The 22,027-nt window shown below is 55.1% G+C and overlaps 1 protein-coding gene and 1 non-coding gene across 2 annotated transcripts; one reads left to right on the top strand and one right to left on the bottom strand.

The window, feature by feature from the left end:
* Nucleotides 1–342: 342 nt before the first annotated feature.
* On the top strand, nt 343–21,944 carry Gprc5b (G protein-coupled receptor class C group 5 member B). The gene is made up of 4 exons (XM_026402464.2): nt 343–499; nt 9,749–10,779; nt 18,572–18,732; nt 19,857–21,944. The coding sequence occupies exons 2-4, from the start codon at nt 9,774–9,776 to the stop codon at nt 19,899–19,901; spliced, it is 1,212 nt and encodes a 403-aa protein (XP_026258249.1). The 5' UTR covers nt 343–499; nt 9,749–9,773; the 3' UTR covers nt 19,902–21,944.
* On the bottom strand, nt 13,869–13,942 carry Trnaa-ggc (transfer RNA alanine (anticodon GGC)). Its single transcript has one exon. It is a non-coding gene; the product is annotated as a tRNA-Ala (tRNA).
* Nucleotides 21,945–22,027: the final 83 nt, after the last annotated feature.

The following is a 22,027-nucleotide window of genomic DNA, read 5'->3' as shown; positions in this document are numbered from 1 at the left end:
TATGTGTGTGTGTGAGTGTGTGAGTGTGAGTGTGTGTGTGTGTGTCTCGGTTGGGGGATGTTTCTGCAAATGGATCAACTTGGGGATGGCGCGTCCGTACCGTTTATGGGTGCACTGTGGCTGTGGGGCAATGTCTTCGCCTTGGGGACGCCGGACGCTGGGGGTCATCTCAGCGCTTTGGGCCAGGAACGGAGAGCTTGCCCGCCTGGGTGCTCGCTGACAGCGCCAGGACTCGCACCCAACAGCCCGCGGGGGCCAGGGGCGGGGCTTGGAGGCCAGGGGCGGAGCCGGCGGGGCGGGGGCGGGGCCGCAGTCGCTGCAGCGGCGCGGGCCTGGCCAGGGGGCGCCTCGCGCGGCAGCGGCTCGCTAGGGCAATGCAGTGAGGCTGGATCGGCAGGCGGGCGTGCGCGCGCGGAGCGGGGGCCGCCACCGCGCTGCAGAGATGTGACTCCGGCCGAGGGCCAACTGGAGAGTCGGCGCTGCGGGGCCGCGGGGGTCGGTGAGTGCGAGCCGCGCCGACGCAATGGAGGGCGCTGCGGGGACCCCAGAAACTTTTCCCGCCTTAGGCTTGGGAAGACTGCGGGGGTCCTGGTCGTGTGCTTCTCTAACTCCCCTCCTGGGGTTAATCTGCGGGGGCGGGGGGGAGATGAGGGATTCGGGTGAGGGGAACCCCAGTGCGGCGGAAGAGGAGCCGCAGAGGGCGGGGCGGGGGAGGAGGGGCTGGGGACCTTTATCGGGGAGGGGGACCTGCTCCCACTCCAACTGGAGATCAAGTCTCTGGGGAGGGTCTGGGGTGACCTCAGGTAAAGGCAGCCGGGAGCGTCAGGCAGTCCTGGCGTGCCCGAGTGACTCGTGTGAGCAGAACCTTGGAGAGGACCCGGGGGTCGCGTGGCAGGCGGGTCGGGGATGACTATGGACAGGACAGAGCCCAAAGAGCAAGGGCCAGACTTGGGGGGCGAGCAGCCAGAGGCACCTGCCGCAGGGCCTGGGGGCCAGTCTCGTAGCCGGCGGTGGCCGCGCACTGCTGGGCCAGGGCGGGGACGGGGAGAGGGCAGGGGAAAGCCACCGAGCCAAGATCTGAGGCTGGGGGACAAATGGGGGGAGGCTGCATACAATGGAGGGGGTAGTTTCCGTTTCAGACACGGGGCACTTGGCCTCGGAGAGAGGTCGACCAAGCTAGAGATAAGCACTAACCCTGTGCTGTGTCCCCACTTGTGGGGGGACATGGACTCCCAGCCCCATGGAGACCCCACACATCCCGGTGTCCCTGCTGCCTGGGAGGATAGGCCAGAGCACGGCCGGAGCCCTCACCAGGCTTCGCCCCGGGGAACGGATGGACCAGCCCTGGAGGGGCGCGCCGACCTTGCCCCAGCGACGCTTCAGTGCAGCGGATCCTTCCCCAGCCCTTGCTCTGTCACACCCAGGCCTCGCCGATTCCTTCTTCCTCGTCCCGGGTTCGCTAAGGGGGCGGCTCCTTGGAACGCGGACAAAGGCCCCTGGAGTGTGGCGGGCAGCATCCTCCCCGCCTGGGGCCCCAGCACACGCGCCACATTGGCTGTCCGACTGCGCCAAGATGGGGGGCACCTGAGCAGAGCCCAGGAAGCACCGGGGGGGGGGGGGTCTCTGCAACGACAAGAGAGGTGGGGGAGGGGCCTGGCACAAAATCCCTGGCGCTTCAGCCAAGGAACGTTTTTCAGAAGTTTCTTCGGTGGGGACTAGGGGCTTTCGGGGGAGTAGCCAGACTTCAGTTAAACTGCATGCAAATGGCATGTAAATAGAATGCAAATCGGCATCTGTTGGTGGGGAGCCCTCCCAGTTTTCTATCCAAACTGTGGAGTGAACATTGTTTCCAAACCGTTCTCTGCTCTTAGTGAAAAGGGGTCAGTGGAGTTGGAGGGGGAGGAGATGCGAGGAGGAAGGACTCGCCGTTTGGGGCCCAGGCAGCAAGAGGCACAGTTTTTTTTAGAAACATAAGCTCGAAATCGATATTGGTTATTTTATATATATATAATTTCAACAAATGTTCTGGTCCCAGAACAGGGTGTAAAAGGGACTGGCTCTTGCTTTTATTGGGGGCGGGGCGGGGGGGGGGACTGAAGGGGTCGGTAAAGAAAAACTAAGAAAACAGGAATGGCAAATAGATACCACACAGTCTCGCCACCGGGCTGCCCAGAAAACAAGACAGAGTGATGTAAGAGAAAGTGACAAGGGTGTACATGAGAAGACTTCTGGCAAGTGACATTTAAGTGGAGCCCAGCAAAATGGGGGCCCACCATCAGGAAGGAGATCTGGGGGAAAGACTGAACCAGGCGAGGCTTGGAGTAGCTCAACAAAGGCCCGGGTGGCTGGGGCAAGGAGGCAGACTTGGGGTGGGGGTGGGGGAATGGCGGGCACCAGCCAGATCACCATCTTTGCAGCGGTGGAAAAGAGTTTAGGGCTTATTCTGTTTGGGCTAGTGAAGTCTCGGAGGAGGGTTCTGAGCCGAGGGTTCTGAGCGCAGAGCCTCGGGATCTGAGCTTTCAAAGCTCCCTTGACCTAGACAAGGAGACCCACAGATGACAGCTCCCAAGGCACAGGGCGCCTCCAGGGACTCTGTGCCGTCTCTGGGGACCACTTTGACCCTGGCCAGCCCTTTGAGCCAGCTGAAGGTGTGCCTGAGCTGTGGAGACCCACTCCTCACTTTGTAGCAGTTCTTATCCATCCTCACCAGAACCGAGGCCTTATAGCACTTCCGGCCCAGAGCTTCTTCTGGGGTTGGGACTTAGTCACATTTTCTTCTTAGAATTACAGCCCTGGAGGAACGGGCCACTGTGGAACTCGCAGCCAAGGATGCAATTTGCATTTAAATGATTGCTTTTATTTAGAGGCTGGGAGCTGCTTTGCATATTCATAGAGCTTGTTCTTGCAAATCCCCCCCCAGCCCAACTAGCCCCCCCTCACAGAGCCCTCCCAAACAGCCCCGTGTCTAGTCCGGGCGTTGGGAAATGAAGATTAGGAACTTGGAAAAGATATCAGAGGCGGGGACTGTGGGATCTGGGAAAGAGCTTAATGTCAGGAAACCTTGTAACTGTTTAATCCAGCCAAGCAGGAAGTGCACCGTGGGTCCCAGTGGGAGTGGGCCGGGACACCGTGTGATGCTGGGGTGGTGGGGAGACTGGTTCCTCCACAGCCCCTTCCTGGGCATCTGCCAGACATGGGGGAGGGTCAGAACAGGGGTGCAATGGAAAGGCCTTGGGGGGTCAAGGTCTTGGGGGAAAATGGGTTCTAGTGCCACCTTGGCCTGTAAATTCCAGTAAGCCTCTGACCAAGTCCCATTACCTCTTTACCTTCCTTGTCCCAACAAGAAACTGGAAATCGAGAATCTTTTTAAGAAGCAGATACCCCTCGCTTCCTCTGTGCCAGGCCCTAAGTCCAGTACTTTTCCGGTACTTTTCATATCAGCTTAATGAAGGTTGTTCGGTGAACCCTGTTTCATAGACAAAGAGACTGAGGCTCAGAGAGGTTAAGTAATGCCCAATGTCACAGAGTTCGGTCAGATTCCCCTCTTCTGGCCTCCCTCCTACCAAGGTCTTCCACTCTCCTGGAGCCTGAAGGGACTGGAAACTGTGCCAGGTATTCATCTGGGTACTGAACTATTAAATATGCCCAGGGCTAGGAAAGCTCCCCCCAACACACACACACTCTCTCTCTCTCTCTCTCTCTCTCTCTCTCTCTCTCTCTCTCTCTCTCACACACACACACACACACACACACACACACACACACACCTGCTAATTTTCTCTTTCCCTTCCCAGTTCCAGTGCCTCCCCCCATCTTTAGAGAGGGTAGAGTTGGGATGCCTCTAACCTGCCAGGCACAGGGAGGGGACCCTGGGTGTAGAACAAAAGTCCTGCAAACCCTTGCAGAGAGCAGTCTAGCCCAGGCAAGGCCAGTCAGAACGGGGTGTTCCAGAGTGCGTTTTGTTGTTTCTCAGGTCTCACAGGCGGGTGGGAAGAAGGGGATCCTGGGTCCTGGGAGAAGGGCTAGTGTCTGGTCTGCTGGAGTCCCCGCTTTGCCTCTGCAAGAGGGACCTCGGGTTTCAGGGCCCCCAGGCTGGCCTTAGGTCTCCCAGGGCCTGGGTCCTACCCTCCCAGCAAGGCTCCTGCTTAGAGCAGCTGCTGAGGGGGAGCAGGAGCTTTTGGGGTTCCTCCGGGTAGACCACCCCCAGAGGCATCTGCTCTTCATGCCACCTCGAGACCTCTTTGCTTAGTGTGTGCTGGGGAGATTGGACACCAGCACTGGACAAACTCCTGGGGAGCCTCTTCCATCTCCGTCTCCATGGCAACTGCCCCTCCTAGGAAATGGGTTTTGGAAGAATTCGCTGCTTTGACAAGCCAGTATTTGCCCATCTTTTTTATTTACTTAACATATTTTTATATAGTGCTTGCCCCATGTTAACTGCTACCCTAAGTCCTAATTATTAATTATCTTAAGCCTCACCACAACTGCACAAGGTAGGCACTAGCGTCACCCCCACTTTGCAGATGAGGCAACTGAGGCAAGAAAGACTAAGTCAGCTACCCAGAGTCGCAGGGCGCTAGCAGGCGACACAAGACAGTGCTAGGTTTTGGGGGTCTTGCTTTGGTTTTTACTTGGTTGGTTGTTTTTGTGGTCCTGGAAATGGAACCCGGGGCCTCCTACATGCCAGGCAAGCCTCTCCCACTGAGCTGCACCCGCAGCCCAGGGGCAGGATTTGAAACTGGGAGGTCTGGCTGTGAGGTTCACAGCACGCTGGAAGGAGCAGGGCTGGAGAACCCGGGCAGACCTTGCTGTCCTCACATGAGGGATCCTGCCTGCATTCTTTCCAGCCTCTGCCTGCCGCCTGTGTGTGTGTGTGTGTGTGTGTGTGTGTGTGTGTGTGTATTGTGCAGTATATTTAAGAACATCTGAATGAGTCACATTTCTGGGAGCCTGGCTGGCAGCAAAAGTAATTAGTATGTGCGCCGAGTCTTGCCTCGTTCACATTTATTCATTACTCCTTTGGAGGAGCCGCCCGCCCTCATCCCACGGATTTGTTGCCTAGTATCCCTGGCCTCCCAGCCAGCCAGCCTGGAGCTGCCTTGAAACCTCTAATCTGGTTTTGTTCGGTTGGGGGCTTTCTGCAGAGCTGCCCGATTATTGCAGGTGAGAGACACCAGGTGGCTGATTTACCAGGATGGGGGCTCACCTGGTGGTGGTCACGTGCACCCGGGAGAGGGCACTGACTGCTTGGTCTGGCTCAGGGCAGGGCTGGTGAAGCGGAAGAAAGGAGATGGCCCCCTGCTGTCGTGTCCCTGTGCACCCTGCCTCAGTGTGCCCAAGCGTGGCCTGCAGGGCTGTGGAAGCGTACCCACCCCTGAGAATCTATTTTCCTAATGAGCTCCCGGGCGCTGCTGCTGTGGGCATCCTGTGATCAAATAACTGGGCATGAACACCCACCCTTGCAAGGTGACGGTAGGGTTAGAGATGGCTTTTATGAATCCACTCACTCAGCGACTAAGTACCAGAACAAAACAGCCCAGAGCCTGGGCTGCAGCGGGGAGGAAGAGATCAAAAGAGCAAAAAAATAAAATAATGGAAAATCGTGATGCAGGCTACAAAGACAGTGGTCCATGGAGCTGGCCCACTGTGGTGGGGGCCAGGAGAAACTCACTTAGATTCACTGGCCAGTAAAAGTTTCCCCCAAGGGACACTCTCTAAAGCCCTGGTCTGCAGAAAGAGCCCAGGAACAGTAGTACCATTGTTCACCAATGGGCTCCACCTTTGTCCAAGGATGACCTTGGACAAGCCTCTGACCTCCCTGAACCACAGCGTTATCTCCTGTCGAATGGAGGCAGTCAAGTACTCACCCTGAAGGGATGTTCCCTAGATCCCCGGGAGTTAAGGAGCAAGGGTAGTGTGCACAGGAGGGTGCCCGAACCGTCACAGGGACCATAGTTGTCCATGACGCAGAAACCCCTGGAAATCCTAGATGAGCCAGTGGCCTTAGCTTCCGGGGGAACACCTTGTTCCGTGGCGTGGGGTGGCTGTCGCCTCATGGACATCCTCCTCGCTCCCAGTTGCCTTCAGTTTCATCTACGCACTTAGATTTTGACCAGGGAGGCCTTCCTGGGGAAGGGGGGCTGATTGAAGGGGGGGAATTTGAGGACTTGACAGTGACAGAATCCCAGCTCCAGTTGGCTTAGTTTGCCCTGGGGAAGCAGCTACGGCTTCACCTGTCCCATATGGCTCCAGCCGTGGGAGAAGGCGGCAGGACTCGGGTGCTTTACTTAGCGATTTCCTCTGGGTGAGCTCATACCGGCTCTCTCCCTGTGATGGGAAATGTATCCCTCTCCAGCGTTGGATCTCTGTCCCTCCATCTTATCAGCCAGCACAAAGAGACGCTCTCTCTCCAGTTAACGCCAACCAGAATCCCAGGGTCGATTCCCACAGGTCTGGTCCAGGCCATCTGCCTTCCTGTGGACCAGTCAGTGTGGCCAACGGGGAGGACCGAGGGGCTGATTGACCAGGCCTGGGCCAGACGTCCAGGCCGGGTGCTGAGGCTCAAGGCAGCTTCTCCAAAGAAAACCAGGAGCTCTTCCCAGAAATGGGAGAATGGACGCCGGGCAACATAAACACCAGCTGTCCCGGAAAGAGGAGTGGGTTCCACCTGCAGGAATGGAAGCAGAAAGCAAGAGTGTATCCATTTCCTGTGTCAGCCAGGAGGCAGGAACTGGTGTCCGGGGTCACAGCCATGAACACTCTGCACGGTTTCGGTAGCGCAGGCGCCGTGATGGTGCGCCCATCATCTCTGCAGGTTTCCTGTTGGGGCTTCAAGGCCCAGCGGGGAGCAGGAGGAGGAGGGAGGAGCTGGGGAAACCAAGTCCCATCCGCAGCCAGACCTGGAAAGAGGAGGACCTCTCCTGAGACCGTAAGCAGACACAGTTAGAGACGGCCATGTTCTTCTTGCAAGGAAGGGCCTTGGGGTGCAGGCCTGAGGCTGGGGCCTGGCAGGCGGGCTGCCGTCTTCCCCTCCTGCTCTGCTCCTGTCTAGACCAGTTTTCCCAGCCTGGGCACTGCTGGCTTTGTGGCCTGGATAATTCTATATGGCGGGTTTGCTCTTTGCCTTGTGTGTGATCAGCAGCATCCATAGTCTCTGTCCCTGTATCCAGTTGGGCTCCTGTCCCCAATTGTGACAAGTGAAAATGTCCCAGAATGTTGGCAACTGTCCCCATGGCAAATTGTCCCTGGTTGAGACCCCCTGGCCTAGGGGTACATGGGTAGGAGCATTGAGGGGTTGGGCCTCTCCTAGTCAAGTTTGCCGTGATGAGCTGTCATTGATGAGATCCACCCCCGGGCCCCTTTACCCTGTCAGGGACTGGTGGCATTTGGTTCTGACAGATCCAGTTCTTAGATTCTAATTCCCAAGCATGATTCCCAGACCTGTGATCTGCATTTCTGTCTCGGATGATGTTTCTGCCGAGGGACATTGGAACATGCCCAGCGAGGGTGCAGGGAGTCACGCCATCACGTAGTTTTAAAACGTCAGGAGAGAAGTATTTTAATGTGTTGGGTTTTAAGTGGATCGATGTAAAGGACTGAGAGTCACTCCAGCCAGTCCCTGCACAGGCTGTACCTGTGGACACAACCTAAATGGCTGTGGCCAGGCTCCAGCGAGTGGACTGCCGGCTGGTGGTCCTCACCCCTGCCTTTGCCTGGGCGGGAGGCCTGGATGCTTTTCTAAGGAGCCCCTCCCGCCTGCTGCCGCCTGCTGCCGCCTGCTCCGAGCTTGCCTTCTCTCCTTTGGAGGCAAAGGAGGTGATCCCGCCACCCCAGGCACTGCCTCCTGGAGCAGCATCAATAATTGATGCCAGTCAATGGCCTCACGGCCAAGGCAGGATCTGAGATGCCCCTGGGATCTCCGTCCAGGAGCAGAGAGAGAGGGGTCGATACTGCATTTACTTAAGAAGCCCTGGGGACAGGAGGATGCTGTGGAGAACACGGCCAGTTACAACCTCACGCGTGGGCTCAGTCGAGGACGGGGGTCCAGCTGGCTGGGAATGAGCATCGAGCCCAGAGGTGTTGGCTCCGGCTGTCTCATGCCCAGGCCCCTTTCAAAGGCAGGGAGCTGGTGGCAGAGAGACAGACTAAGTCACGTTCCCTCAGGGTTTGCTGAGCGCTCCTTCTTGCCAGGTAGTTTTGGACAGTGGTCCTCATCCTGTAAATCCCCCCGCCCTGGCCAGGGGACAGTTAGCGGTGTCTAGAGACATCTTGGATTGACGGTCACAATCGGAAGAGGGGACATGCTACTGGCATCTAGTGTGCAGAGGTGGGGCTGCTACTGGACATCCTACACCGCACAGGACAGGCCCCCACAACCAAGGATGACCATCCCAAGTGCCAATCATGCCAAAGTTGAGAAAGCCCGGTCAACTGATGAGCAGGAGAGAATGTCCCAGCCCTGCCACGTCTTTCAGCAGAGGGAGAGAGGAGAGGGGGAAGGAAAGTTTGAAACAGACCAAAACCCAAAAAGGCAGTTACAATTAAACGGAGAAGGAAGTAGATCAGAAGCTGCTGGAGAGAGGAGGGGAGGTGACCTTGACCCAGGTCTCAGCCGGAGGCTTCAAAGCAGAGCCTGGAGGCCCGAGGGCAAGAGGAGGCTGGAGTGAAGGCCCTGCTGGAGGCTGGCCTGTGGGGTCCAGCTGGCCTGGGGTGAGAGAGGGTGGAGGAGGATCCTGCAGGCCTCCCAAGGAGGGGAGGGAGGAATGAAGGGCAGATCCTCCAGAAACCCTTAGAGGAGGAAGATGGGGTATTGGAGGGAGCCAGAAGCAGGGAGCCAAGGACGACGGCTCCTTCCCGGTGGCCAGTCCCCCTCGGTACCCACAGAAGTGTCACAGTTCCCGGTGTCTGCAATACCAACATCTAGGGCTCCCTCCGATCCCTCACCTGGGGCCTAGGACACTGCCCGGCTCCCTCAGTCCTCCCTAAATTACTCACAGTGCCTTACACAATGTAAACAGTTGTCCTAGCACGTCACCTAGGGGACAGTAACCAGAACAAACGTCTGCGCACTTTCCCCATAGCCTCCATCCGGGGTGGGCCGACTCCATGGGTACAGGAGGAGTGACTGGACTGTCCCCAATGCTGGGGGACTTCTGAGAGGGGTTGCTTCTAGGAGTTGGGTTGTGAGACCTGGTGCCAGTGTCACCTGCTGGGCACCCTGTGGGTCAGCTGTAAAATGGAGGTCACAATAGGACCCGCCTCATGAGGAGGCATTGTGAGGCTCAGGTGGGCCCAGTTTTTGGCTGGAGTGGGATCGGGGACTGTTGGCTGTGGGTACTGAGTGGGAAAGGGGCTGATGTGTGCCGTCCTTGTCCCCCCAGCACGGCGCCTGGCCCCCCGCCGTCTCTTGAAGTTTCGTGGTGGTCCCCTATTTTTGAGGAGGTTAGATGTGGTGCAGAATATCACATTTAAAGAATACAAAGAGTGTCCAGGGAAGGTGAGTCCCCCTCCCACCTGGCCCTCCAGCCACAAGTGACAATGATTCACGGTTGTTCGAGACACGAGGGGGTGCAGGTGGCAGGCGGAGTCCCCCCCCACTAGGGGCCCCAAGACCTGCCTTTACCCATGTGTCTCCAGGGCACCACGTGGGCCCAGGGTTGGAGATACGGTGGGTCTTCTTCAAGCAGTCAGGAGAACGGGAACCTCACGATGAATTCATCTTCCTCCCCAACCCCCCCGCCTTTTCTAGAACGTTCCTGGTGCCAGAGAGAAAGATGAGAACCCACCAGGTACTCGCCCTCCTCCTGCTCGTGGCGATCCCCTCGGCGGCCTCTGAGAACTCCAGCACGTCCCGGGGCTGTGGGCTGGACCTCCTCCCTCAGTACGTGTCCCTGTGCGACCTGGACGCCATCTGGGGCATCGTGGTGGAGGCGGTGGCCGGGGCGGGCGCCCTGATCACACTGCTCCTGATGCTCATCCTCCTGGTGAGGCTGCCCTTCATCAAGGACGTGGAGAAAAGGAGGCCCGTGTGCCTCTACTTCCTCTTCCTCCTGGGGACCCTGGGCCTCTTTGGACTGACCTTCGCCTTCATCATCCGGATGGACGAGACCATCTGCTCGATGCGCCGCTTCCTCTGGGGGGTCCTCTTTGCGCTGTGCTTCTCCTGCCTGCTGTGCCAGACGTGGCGCATCCGGAGGCTGGTGCGCCAGGGCACCAGCCCGCCAGGCTGGCAGCTGGTGGGCCTGGCGCTGTGCCTGATGCTGGTGCAGGTCATCATCGCCACTGAGTGGCTGGGCCTGACGGTGCTGCGAGACTCCAAGCCGGCCTGCGCCTACGAGCCCATGGACTTCGTGATGGCCCTCATCTACGACATGGTCCTGCTCGTGGTCACCCTGGCCCAGGCCTTCTTCACGCTGTGTGGCAAGTTCCTCAGGTGGAAGCTGAACGGGGTCTTCGTCCTCATCACATCCTTCCTGTCGGTGCTCATCTGGGTGACCTGGATAACCATGTACCTCTTCGGCAACGCCATGATAGAGCACGCGGACAGCTGGAGTGACCCCACCCTGGCCATCGCGCTGGCGGCCAACGGCTGGGTCTTCATCGTCTTCCACGCCATCCCCGAGATCCACTGCACCCTTCTCCCACCCCTGCAGGAAAACCCACCCAACTACTTTGACACGTCTCAGCCCAGAATGCGGGAGACGGCGTTCGAGGAGGACGTGCACCTGTCACGGACCTACATGGAGAACAAGGCCTTCTCCATGGACGAGCACAATGCAGGTAGAAGGGGCAGAGCTAGGTGGGGTAGGACCTCAGGTCATTTGTACCACAAAGACTATTATTACCGGTGGAGATAGGCAGCCCCAGACCTGGGCACCGTCCTAGCAGAGCAGAATAATCCCCGACGTTGGCCCCTGGGCCCACACTGGCTTAAAGATGGATTTTTTAATTTAGCTGTTTTGTCTCCCCTCCCAATTTCTTACTCATGATATTACAAAAATTCAGCTTTCTGGCTTCTTTTGAAAAGTCAGGGTCTGGGGCTATGCAGGAGGCGCCCTGGGTTTGATTTCCCATCACTGCAAAGAAAAAAATTGGATCTGTCAACACGGGACTGACCTTCCCAAGGCTCTGCCTCTCACCCTTCCCGAGGGGTGACTGCACCAAGATGGGGGTTACCTGCTGCCCAGTGCTCTCTGCCCCCTGCCAGGCTCCTGACCCACCACCATACCACATTCACATGAATTCCCCGGCTCCCCAAAGGGGTTTGAGGGTGCAAGCCCTGTTCTTGATGGATGCAGGACACCATTGGGGGGGGAATGTTCCTGCCCCCTCCCCTACCTCAGTCACCAGGAGTATTCAGGTTTGGGCCCTGAAGTTCCATATCTAAGTTCAAATCCTGGCTTTACCACTTCTCAGTGTGCAGCTTTGAGCAAATTACATCACCTCTCTGAGCCTCAGTTTTTCTCCTCTGTGAAATAGAAACAATAAGAAAATGTACCTCGTGCAGCCACCATGGGAAGTACCACCACTGAGCACCAGGCTCCCCTGGTACCTGGCAGGTTGTATGTGCTTCTCAGCTGAGTTCCCCTGAGAGTGGAATCTGAGAGAAGGGCTTGGATGTGGGTGGTTTACTTGGGTGGGGACCGTGCAAGGGGGGGTGGGCAGGGAGAGTCGGTCACCCACACCAAGGGCATTGATGATCCGATGGCCGCGGTGGAGAACTGGGCCTCTGAGTGTAAAAGGAGCCCCTGAATCAGCCCTGGAAGGACAGGAGGCCGGGGCACCCACCACCACCACCTCCCATTTCCCAGGGTCCTTACCGTCCGCCATAACTCCTGGGGAATGGGCTGAACAAATTCCACCAGATGCCAAGGCAGAAAAACAGATTTGGTGGGACCTGGGGTGAACTCATTTGGGAACCTCAAACTCTCTCCTTCAGCTGAGTTCAAAGGTGAGGTCATAGGAGTCCTGGGGATGCCATACAGGTACCCCAGGGTCCTGCCATCAATGCTTGAGAGGTGTCCCTTAGAACCATTACTTGAAGGGGGTTGGCGAGGTCCCCAGCACTTGAGATGAAATAAAATGACCTTTCCTTCGGTACCTGTAGATGCCTCGGGGCTACAACATTAATAACAACAGATAAGAACAGCAACCACGGTGCCTTTGCCTAGTGCCTTTGCCTAGTGCGGCGGGCACAGACCTGCCAGGCACCGCCCTAACTTGAGCCTGTCCTACCCTTCAGTGGGGAGGAGGTTGGCCCTGTCAGCGTCTCCACTCTAGAGAGGAACGAACAGAGGGAGGTGCTAGGAACCTGTGCCATGGACACACAGCCAGGCACTGGCCCATTCCGGATTGTCAGGGATCCCTCTTGGTGTTCACCCTGCTGACTGGGGCGCAGTCGTGCCGCTGGGTCAACCTCCCTGCGTCCAGCCCCATGCCCACCTGTCTGTCCCCTGCAGGCAGGAGGAAGCACACTGAGCCAGCAGTTCCTTCAAGGCCACCCACCTTCCTCTGTCCCACCTGACTCTGTCCCCTGGCTGAACCCACAAGAGGGAACACCTGTGGCCACCTCTGGATAGGGCTGTGGGTTGCTAGGTGACCCTGATCCAAGCTCCTTTCTTCTTGTCCTGAAGGAAGCCGTGTCGTGGAAAGATGCAGCAGGGAGGGCAGTGTCGGCCCAGGTTGGGGACCGCTCCCTGGGATGCTGGAGAAGATGGGGTCAGGATGCAGCTGACCCCCTTCAGGGAAAGTGGTGGGCAGAGGCCAGGAGGCTAACCAGTTCCTGGGGTCCTGTAGAGCCACCACTTTGCTGGCTCCTCTGGGAGAGAGGATCCTCTTTGTCTGAGACCCCTGGACTCCAAGGTAGCAAGGACTGAAATGGGTGAAAACTCATGCAGTCAAGTTTTCCCGGAGAACTGGTCTGTCGCCTTGTTAGATTCTCAGAGGCGTCTGTGACTCCCCAGAAGGTCAGGACCCAGGGTTGTTGAATGTGTTGGTTTGACCTTCTTGCAGTAAAGCCAGCACTACCCAAATTTCTGGGCCCTTAAAAGCAAGGACAGCCGGGCATGGTGGCGGTGGCGCACACCTGTAATCCAGGGGCTTGGGAGGCTGAGGCAGGAGGATCATGAGTTCAAGGTCAGCCTCAGCAACTTAGAGACCCTGTCCCTAATTAAAATATAAAAAAGGCCTGGGGATGTGGCTCAGTGGTTAGGCGCACCTGGGTTTAATCCTGGTACCCAAAAATAAATAAAAAAGCCAGGACAGCCCACTTCACTGTGTGCCAGGCACCACTCTGAGCATTTCGGTGGTCCATCTCCTTTCATCTCTACAGTAACACCATGAGGTCTGTTTTGCAGGCAGGAGACTGAGGCACAGACAGGCTAAGTGACTTGTGCAAGAGGCAGAACCAGGGCTTGAGCCCAGGCCTCCTGACAGAGCCCACACGCTTGCCTACTCCGCCACAGAAGTACCTGCCTCTTAAAGCACGTTACTGTCTCATCTCAATGACACGTCAGGGCGCCTCTGTATTTTTGGAAATAGGAGGATTGTCAGACCCATTTTGCAGAGTGGAAACCGAGGCCCTGGGGACATCAGGCAACTTGTGTAAGTTCAACATAGCAGAACAGGGAGGGGAAAAAAACTAATTTTTGGAATCCCACGGTACCATTTCTTGTAAAAATGTAGCCAATAATTCATATCCACAGAAGATCCAGAGATTCAAGGGACCTGGGGCCCAGGCCGGTAGTGTCAGGGCTAACACAGGGGTGATGGAGGGTCTGGGAGGTACCACACCTCCAGCCCCATCTTTTTGGAGGTGGTCCAAAGCCGAAAACAGGTTGTCCTTCCATTCGCGTGCGTGCGTGCTTGCGTGTGTGATGCTGGGGATTGAACCCAGGGCCTTGTGCATGCCAGGCAAGCACTCTGCCAACTGAGCTACATCCCCAGGGCCCGTATATCTCTTTTCCAAAACAAAAATGCTTTTTTTTTCTTTCTGATGGTAGAGGAGCAGCAAGAATTGTGTAGAATCAGAAAAGATTCATGGAGGTAAAAATAAGAGAAGTTGCTAAAATCCCCACTTCCCAAAAAGAGCTACTCCCGAAGGTTGGCTCCCGCCTTGCCAGACATCTCTCAGGGCGCATGCGCCGCACATCCCCCCCCACCCCGTCCCCCCGCCCGCGCACCACGTTAGGACAGAGCGGCTCTTAGCCAGGCTGCGCCTTGCCACCACCTGGACTGCCCAAGGAAGTGACCAACGCCTGCAGCCTCCATCCGATTAAGTCTGAGTTTGGAATTGGATATATTTCAAGCTCGCCTGGTGAGGCTAAGACGGAACCGGGTTGAAACCACTGGGCCAAGCGGTGGTGCGTCAGTGTTGGGAGGGCCTTTCCGAAGGTCAGCTGCCGCAGTTCCCATCAGGCGCCCCGATTTACTCTTCTGGTCTTCGACGGGTCCTGCTCGCCTACAGCTCTCCGCGGTGCTGCGGTAGACGTCCTTACCCTTCATCTTTCTGCTTTGGGTCAATTAACTCCTGGCAAAATAGTCCCTCTCCAAGGGCTGGGATTATACGCATGCGCCACGCGTGCGTGCACAAGGCACTTCAAATCGGATGGCACCCCGGAAAAGCAGACTGGTTTACTGTCCCCCGCTTGATAACTGCATGACAGCCACCCCCATCCGCACCCCCGCGCCCGCACACACACACACACACACACACACACACACACACACACACACGCGCGCCTGTAGCACCCTTCTGGGTGTAGTCAGAATTTGTTTTTTAGTGGCCCTCTTTTGGATCATCCCAAATGTGTCTTCCACCAAAATTCACGGAGACCAGGCATGACAGGCCTCAGGCAAAGCCAGCTCCCTCAGAAAGCTCTCCCCTAGAGGCTGAGCTGGAATCCTGGCTGGGAAGGCCTTTATTCTAGAAACTCTTGCTTGGCTAGGGACCATCTGGGCACGCTCCCTTGCCACAGTAGGAGCAGCTGTTCCGGTGCTGACTTCAGCCAGTTTGTATTTTAGGAACCTGGCCCCATGAGGGCCCCTTACCCTTGAGCCCTTGGGTCTCAGAGACTAGCCAGTCCCCAGGAGCTGCAGTTGACCCTTTTTCTCTTAGCACCTGAAAGCCTGCAGCTTTTCAGGCTCCCTTGAGACTCAGTCCTTCCCTGAAGTGCCAGGAGATGGGAGGGAATTCATCGGGCTGTACCGTGGCTTGGCCAAGCCCCAGCGGCCTCATCACATATCTCCTTCCCTCCCAAGAGAGACCCCAGATGTATATACAACTTCACCAGCCTGGGATTTATTAATAAGTATCAACAAGGCACAAGATACGCAATCAAAGGTAAAAATGGGGGGTGTAGCATCATCTTGGATCACATCTTAGAAAGCTTTAACAAGGCATATTAAATGTTCACCTTTCAAAGGAGCTAAAAAGAAAAGTATTTTCTTCTGTTAGGACTTTGGGCTCTAGAGTCTCATTAGGACCAAGGGCTATTTAAACTGACTCTTTGGCTGGGATGCAGCTCAGTGATAGAGCACTTGCCTAACGCTGCAAAACCCTTGGTTTGATCCCCAGAACCACAAAAATACATAAACAAACTAACCCTTTGCTTCCTGTTGGAAGATCCTGAGTTGACTTTGGTGGCAGGGCCTCACTTGCAGAGTCTACAGGAGAAAAGGCTGGCATTTGAATTATGAGCTCTGATTCCTGCATGCACCCCTTTATGGGTGAGCACTGCTTCCTTTTCAGATCTGGCCTGGGTTGAATGAATCGACTGTGCATTAGTCAGGCCTTTTGAAATTAGTTGCAAGTAATTAAAAGAAATCCAATTTGAATAGGCTAAAGCATTAAACAACCCAAATGTACTGGGCAACAGGCTCTGGGAATGGTTAGGTTCTGGAGACTCAAGTTATGACAAGATTTGGTCAGTCTCCATCTGTATTTGGGTCCATGGTCGCCCACAACTCCAAAGGGGTGGAAAAGGGGGACTTTTCCCAGGAGACTAGAGCAAAATCCCAGAGTTAATTTTGATTGGACACGAATGCCTTTCCCTTGAACCAATCAGCGTGTTCAGGGAGATGGGAAGTCCTGATTGGCCAAGCCCAAGTCATGTGGCCACACTGAGGCCTGGGAGAAGGCTGTTGTAGCCAGCACTGAGGGGGCTAGAATGTTAGGAGGGCTGTTCATCAGCGGAGGAAACACAAGTAGCCACTACAGAGAGGGCCCCTCTGGCCAAGGCACCCCACAGATGACAGCAGAGTCAAGCCTTTGTTTCTGTGAAGAGAATGTGTTTGGAGGCCAAGTCCCCAGCCACAGCAGCTGGGTCTCTGCATTACAAGGAAAGCTGTGTTGGCCTTCCCTCTCCCCAGGCAGGCCTAGGCCAGGAGCTGGGATCAGCATAGACTATCTCCCACTTGGGTGCTGCTCCCTGCCACTCCATGGACACCTCCTAGGAAGGGCAGCTTCTTGCCCAGCACCATGTGTAATGAGTTGCTCCAAGGCCTGGAGATGCCAAAGCAAGACCTTTTCCTAAGTGTGTATTGGAACATGTGTTGCCCACCCTGCTTCCATTTTTTTTTTTTTTTTTTTTTTTGCCCAGTCTGGGCTGAGTTGTCCCTAACATCACTTAATTCAAGTTATTTCTAAGTAATAAAGTGTGATGAAACACACAGTATCTGGAGCCAGTGTGGTGTGATAGTTATGAACTCAGACTCTTTGTAGAGTTTGAATGCTGATCTGCCCCTTACTTGCTATTTAACCTTGAGCAAGTTACTTAACCCCTCTGTGCCCTAAGTAAGAGTATAAGTACCTATCATGCTATGAAGATTTAATGCTAAGAAAATGAAATGAATATATATATAATATGTAAATTTCGTCATGTATATATGACAGTACCTGGCTCCTGGTTAGTAATCTATGAAGGATAACTAAGGTGATTCTAGTACCTGCCCCCAAATAATTAAAAAAAAAAAAAAAAAAAAAAAACTCAGGCTGGGCACAGTGATGCACACCTGTAATCCCAGCAGGTCTTGGGAGGCTGAGGCAGGAGGATTGAGAGCTCAAAGCCAGCTTCAGCAGTTCATCAAGGCCTTAAACAATTTAGCAAGACCCTGTCTGTCTAAAATACACACACACACACACACACACACAGGGCTGGGGATGTGGCTCAGTGGTTAAGTGCCCCTGAGTTCAATCCAGGGGGCCTATGGGATGGAGCCCAGGAACATGCTAGGCAAATGCTCTACCACCGAGCCACACCCTGTGCCCTGAGTCTCTTTTTAGCAAAGTCAGTTTAGTACTTTCAATGAAGATGAAGAACCATCTGACAATTGAGAAGACCCATCTGACAATTTGATTATTTTATAGAGTTTTTCCTTTTTTTTTTCTTCTCCTTTTTTTCCTGCAAGTGCTAGTGATCAAACCTGGGACCTCATACATAGGAGGCGAGTGCTGTATCACTGAGCTACACCCAGCCTCGTTTTAAGTTTATGGGAAAAAAATCCTCTCAACCTGCTTGAGTCACATATTTACTGCAGTTGATAAGGCGACATGAGTACATGATTATTAGCTGTGTGTGGTGCTGGGGGGCAGCCCAGGCCTGGCACATGCTAGGCAAGTGCTCTACCACTGAGCCGCGTGCATCCCAGCCATTCAGTCCAAATTTTAATTAGACCTCACTCTTTGTATTATACAGATCTATGGGTTTTGACAAAGCACATCATGACATGTGTCCACCCAGTGGTATCATACAGAACAGTGTCACGGCACTGAAATGCCCGCGCACCTCCTCTTCATCCCTCACCCCACACCAACCCCTGACAACCAGTAATCTTTTACTGTCCATAGTTTTGCCTTTTGCAGAACATGATGCAGATGGAGTTCCCCAGTGTGAGCTCTGACAGACTGGCCTCTTTCACTTAGCAATAGGCATCTGGGATCCCTCCATTAATTTGATATTTCTTTCCCAACAAGGAAATTTGACTCCCTTACAAGTACAGCAAAGAGCACCACTTAACCACCTTTCAGAGGTAAAAAGTGCTACCTTATATTGTCATCATTGCTTCAGATCTCTGGGGACAGCCGCTTGCCAATGGTGACAATATGGCCGTGTTCTTGGCGGTTCCTACCTCTGTGTGGATCCAGAAGCAGTGACCATTTCTGAATGGTGTGACATTGCCCCTGTCATGAGTGGGTGGCATTCTGCAGTGAGGAGAGGAGCTCTTTTGTCAAAGGAGACCTGAGGGCTGCAGAGGGGCTTGTCACCCAAGGCCTGCAGGGGCCCTGTGTGAGGGATGGGTCAAGGGTCAACCCTGGAGCCCCCTTCCCCCCATAGCCTGAACCCTGGACTCTACAAACTTCCCAACCCACTGAGAGGGGTCAGGCTCCTGAGAACAAAGCCCCTTTGTGACTTGTTTTGAATCAGCTTGTGACAGAGGGGCGGGGCTATGCGGTGGCTGGGCGGGGGGTGCCCAGAGCGCTGTTGTTGATGCAGGAGTAAAAAAACAAAATTGTGTCTCTTTTCTTTTTTTGGTGTTGTCGGACTGCCAATGGCTCCCTCCCCTCCCCCCTCAGCTCTCCGGACAGCGGGCTTTTCCAATGGCAGCCTAGGGAAGAGATCCCCCGGCAGCCTGGGGAAGAGACCCACCGGCAGCCTGGGGAAGAGACCCAGCGCACCCTTCAGAAGCAATGTGTACCAGCCAACCGAGATGGCCGTCGTGCTCAATGGTGGCACCGTAAGTATCAAGATGTGATGTTTGGGCAGGAAGCCCGAGAGCTTGGGGTGTGGGAGCAGCTTCCACGGGGCACCCTTCTCTGGATGCCCCCCACCCCCGTAGCTAAGCGCATGTAGTGCCGCCGTTCTCCTCTCCCTCTCCCCACCTTTCTGCACACACCGGGAATCCACCTGTACCTAGTTAACCACCTCTAGATTCATCTCGAAGAGGACCTGTTCTTGGGGCCCTAGTATCCAGTGGATTCTTTGGTTTCCACTAACACCGCCCCCAGCCTTCTCCCTGGGAGGTTGACTTGAAGGACAAGCCCACCAAGACAAAGCCCCCTCAGGTTTTGCTAGCCTAAGTCCCCCTGGTCGCACCTCTGCCCTCGCGCCCCAGCTGTGTACCAGTTTCCCCACCCCAGCTCCCTAAGGGACATCTTAAGGAACGGAGTTGATGGCCGTGTGTCCCTCCGAAAGAAGCAGGTCCGCTCTCTGATGCCAAACAGACCCGCAGCAGAATCGCCACCTTTCCATTCGCCTCGTGGAATGACATCGCTGTTTCTCCACAATCCAAAGACCTGCTCTCATCCCCATGTTTAATTTCCAGACATAGCTACATGCTTCTCAGAAATGCCGCTGAGCCAGTTTACTTGTGTAAATTGGATTTCCATCCTTTATTTCACGCGCTGATTCCATAACCTTTTTTTTTTTTTTTAATGGGAGTCAGGGATGGTCTTGACCTCTTGAGGGGACTTGGGTTTTCCTGACCTTGAGTGATGTGCTAGGCTTCGGTCTGTGTTGGTTTGGAACATGCTCAAGACAGAATCACAGATTGACATTCTAACACCCCCCACCATCTCCTGGGCTGTTTTACTGTCTCAGGACGAGATAAGCCCGACTCAAAAAATGGCCTGTGTGTTATCATTTGGTTAGAAAAGGTCCCATTGGTTACTCATAAGCCCTCCTGGATCCTTCAAGGATTAAAGAAACAAATGCCTTAGGGCTAGAGGGTCACAGCCCACGCTGGGCCCATCTGGGGAAAAGCCAGGTCACTCACCTTTGGCACGTTGTGAGCAAATCGGTGTCTGACGTTGACTTTGCAAAGCACGGAGTTCTCAGTGTGTTATCCTTATGTTATTACAGATCCCAACTGCTCCGCCATCTCACACTGGAAGACACCTCTGGTGAACGACTTTTAAGTTCCCGAGAATAAGAATCTCTCTTACCAATTTCATTCCCTGGCCGTGTCTTTCTTGAGGGAGAAATCAGTAACAGTAGCCGAACAAGGCCGCCTCTCAGCCAGGAGCGCTGGAGTCCTGGGCGAGGGGGTCTCATGTACCTGTGAACACTGATGACCTGAAAAGCTAACACTGACTGCCCGCCCCGCCCCTGCCACACACACAGACGCCCTGGTCATGCTGAGCAGCCTCAGTCCCCGCACACTAAAGCCAAGCTAATTGCAAATAGTACTAGGCTCATCCAATGTGGCTGGGGGGGCCCGCTCCACCCTGGGGGCCAGGCTGATGTGGGTTGCTTAAGGGGGCCCTACCCCATTCCCCTCCCTGGCAAGCTCTGGGCCCCAGGTAGCCTCTTGGAGATGACCTTGACCTTGAGGATGACTCATGGAGCCCAATCCCTGGCTGGCCTGGTGGTTTGCACATATCAGGGGAATTTAGGAGGCTGAGGGTTGATTCCAAGGCAAGGCCCAAACCAACTGTGGCCGGGAGCTTTATGGCCACTAGTGGTGGAGGGGCCCTGGCATGTGCCAAAGAAAAGGAGACTCTCCAGGCTTTGAAGGAACCGCCACATTTAGTTCCTTCTATGGGCCTCTTGCCCTAGAGCCAAGGGCAAGAGAACAAGCCCCAGGCCCTCCTTGGAGAGTCGTAGAAATACTCTGGCTAGGGACAGCCACCCCTCCCTCCCAGCCTCCGTCATCTCCGTCTTCCTGCACTTATGGGTGCCCCGCCAAGCCCTTTCCCAGTTTTATTCCCACATTCGTTTTCCAAAACTTCAATGGGGCAAACAGCTTAACGCAGGAGGCAGGTTGGAAGGCCAGGCCCAGCAGGTTTGCCCCCAACAGGTTTTCGCCTGGCAGGGCTCCCCAGGGCTGCCCACTCGATGGAGAGAGAGCGGGTCTGGCTGCCTGGCAAGCAGTGACTTGTTGGGTCTTTCCTGTGGATTTGGAGAAGGTTCCAGGGCAGAGTGAATCACGGGAGGGATTCTTGCTGCTTTGGGAGGATGTGGGGGACATTCCCACCTTGGTTTTCTGCAGGCTCCATGAAAATGGCTCTCTTCACAGCGCCTTGTTTCTGTCATGGTTTCCATCTGTCCTGAGCGAGTCACTCCTTTGTTATTTTGCATGGCAAACATCCGGGCCTTTAAAAAGCCCATGTTCTCTGCACTGTTTGGCCGGCAACGGTTCAAAGCCAAGAGTTTTAACCTGACGGCATGGAATGTATCAATGAGGATGGGCCTTCTGCATATACTGTAATCTCTACGTCGCTTTTTCTATAAAATTACCCTTAAGCCTTTAACCTTTTAAGAAAACGGAAAAGGTTAGTGGGTGGGGGTGGGGGTAGGGCTGACCTCTTCATGAGCCAGTACCCCTGAGCTGACTATGATTTAATAAACCTGGTTTTTCTCAAGGCCCTAGTCTCTGATGTTTCCCCTCCCCACTCTTCACCCCGCTACCCCATCCCTGCAGACCACTGGGAAACTAAGGTCAATCCGGCCATCCCTGGGTGGCCCTCCTGCGAGTGGTACCTGCAGCTAGTACCTCTCCTGGGTTAACTGTGCATGGGGCCGGGAAAGCATGGCAGACAACGTCAGTCCTTCCTGGACCTCCCAGAAGCACCCACCTGCCCTGCCCAAAGCATGTGCTTGCTTCTAGGAAACCAGATTCCAGTCCTCTCTGCTCGAGGACCACCATTGGGTGGGCTGAGAAACTTGGAGCCTGGGGGACGGGTGGGAGGGAAAGAAGCTAGGGGCTCAGTGGGGCAGGCGGTGATGCATGCAGACCCCGAGCATCCTGCAAATAAATCAGCCTCTGAACGCCTCGGTCCAGTCCAGTGAAAAACGACAGCGTTACACATTCTCGTGCCAGGAGATGGTGGCTCATCCCCGATCTCTGGAGTCCTTTGGAGCTTTCTGATACCATCAGTGACACGGTCTGCAAGAGCCCTCCTTGCAAAAGGGAGGAGTTCACACCATCTCCTTTTCTAAGTTCCCTCTTGTCCACGCGTATAAAGGTGAGCACAGCAGAAATGGCTAGCAGGTGCCAAGTCGAGTTTCTGCACCATGAAAGCAGAACCATT

This window comes from Urocitellus parryii, chromosome 9, assembly GCF_045843805.1.
Source record: "Urocitellus parryii isolate mUroPar1 chromosome 9, mUroPar1.hap1, whole genome shotgun sequence".
NCBI lineage: Eukaryota > Metazoa > Chordata > Mammalia > Rodentia > Sciuridae > Urocitellus > Urocitellus parryii.
The sequence above is the reverse complement of the archived record's forward strand: the minus strand, read 5'-3'. Positions and strand labels throughout refer to the sequence as shown.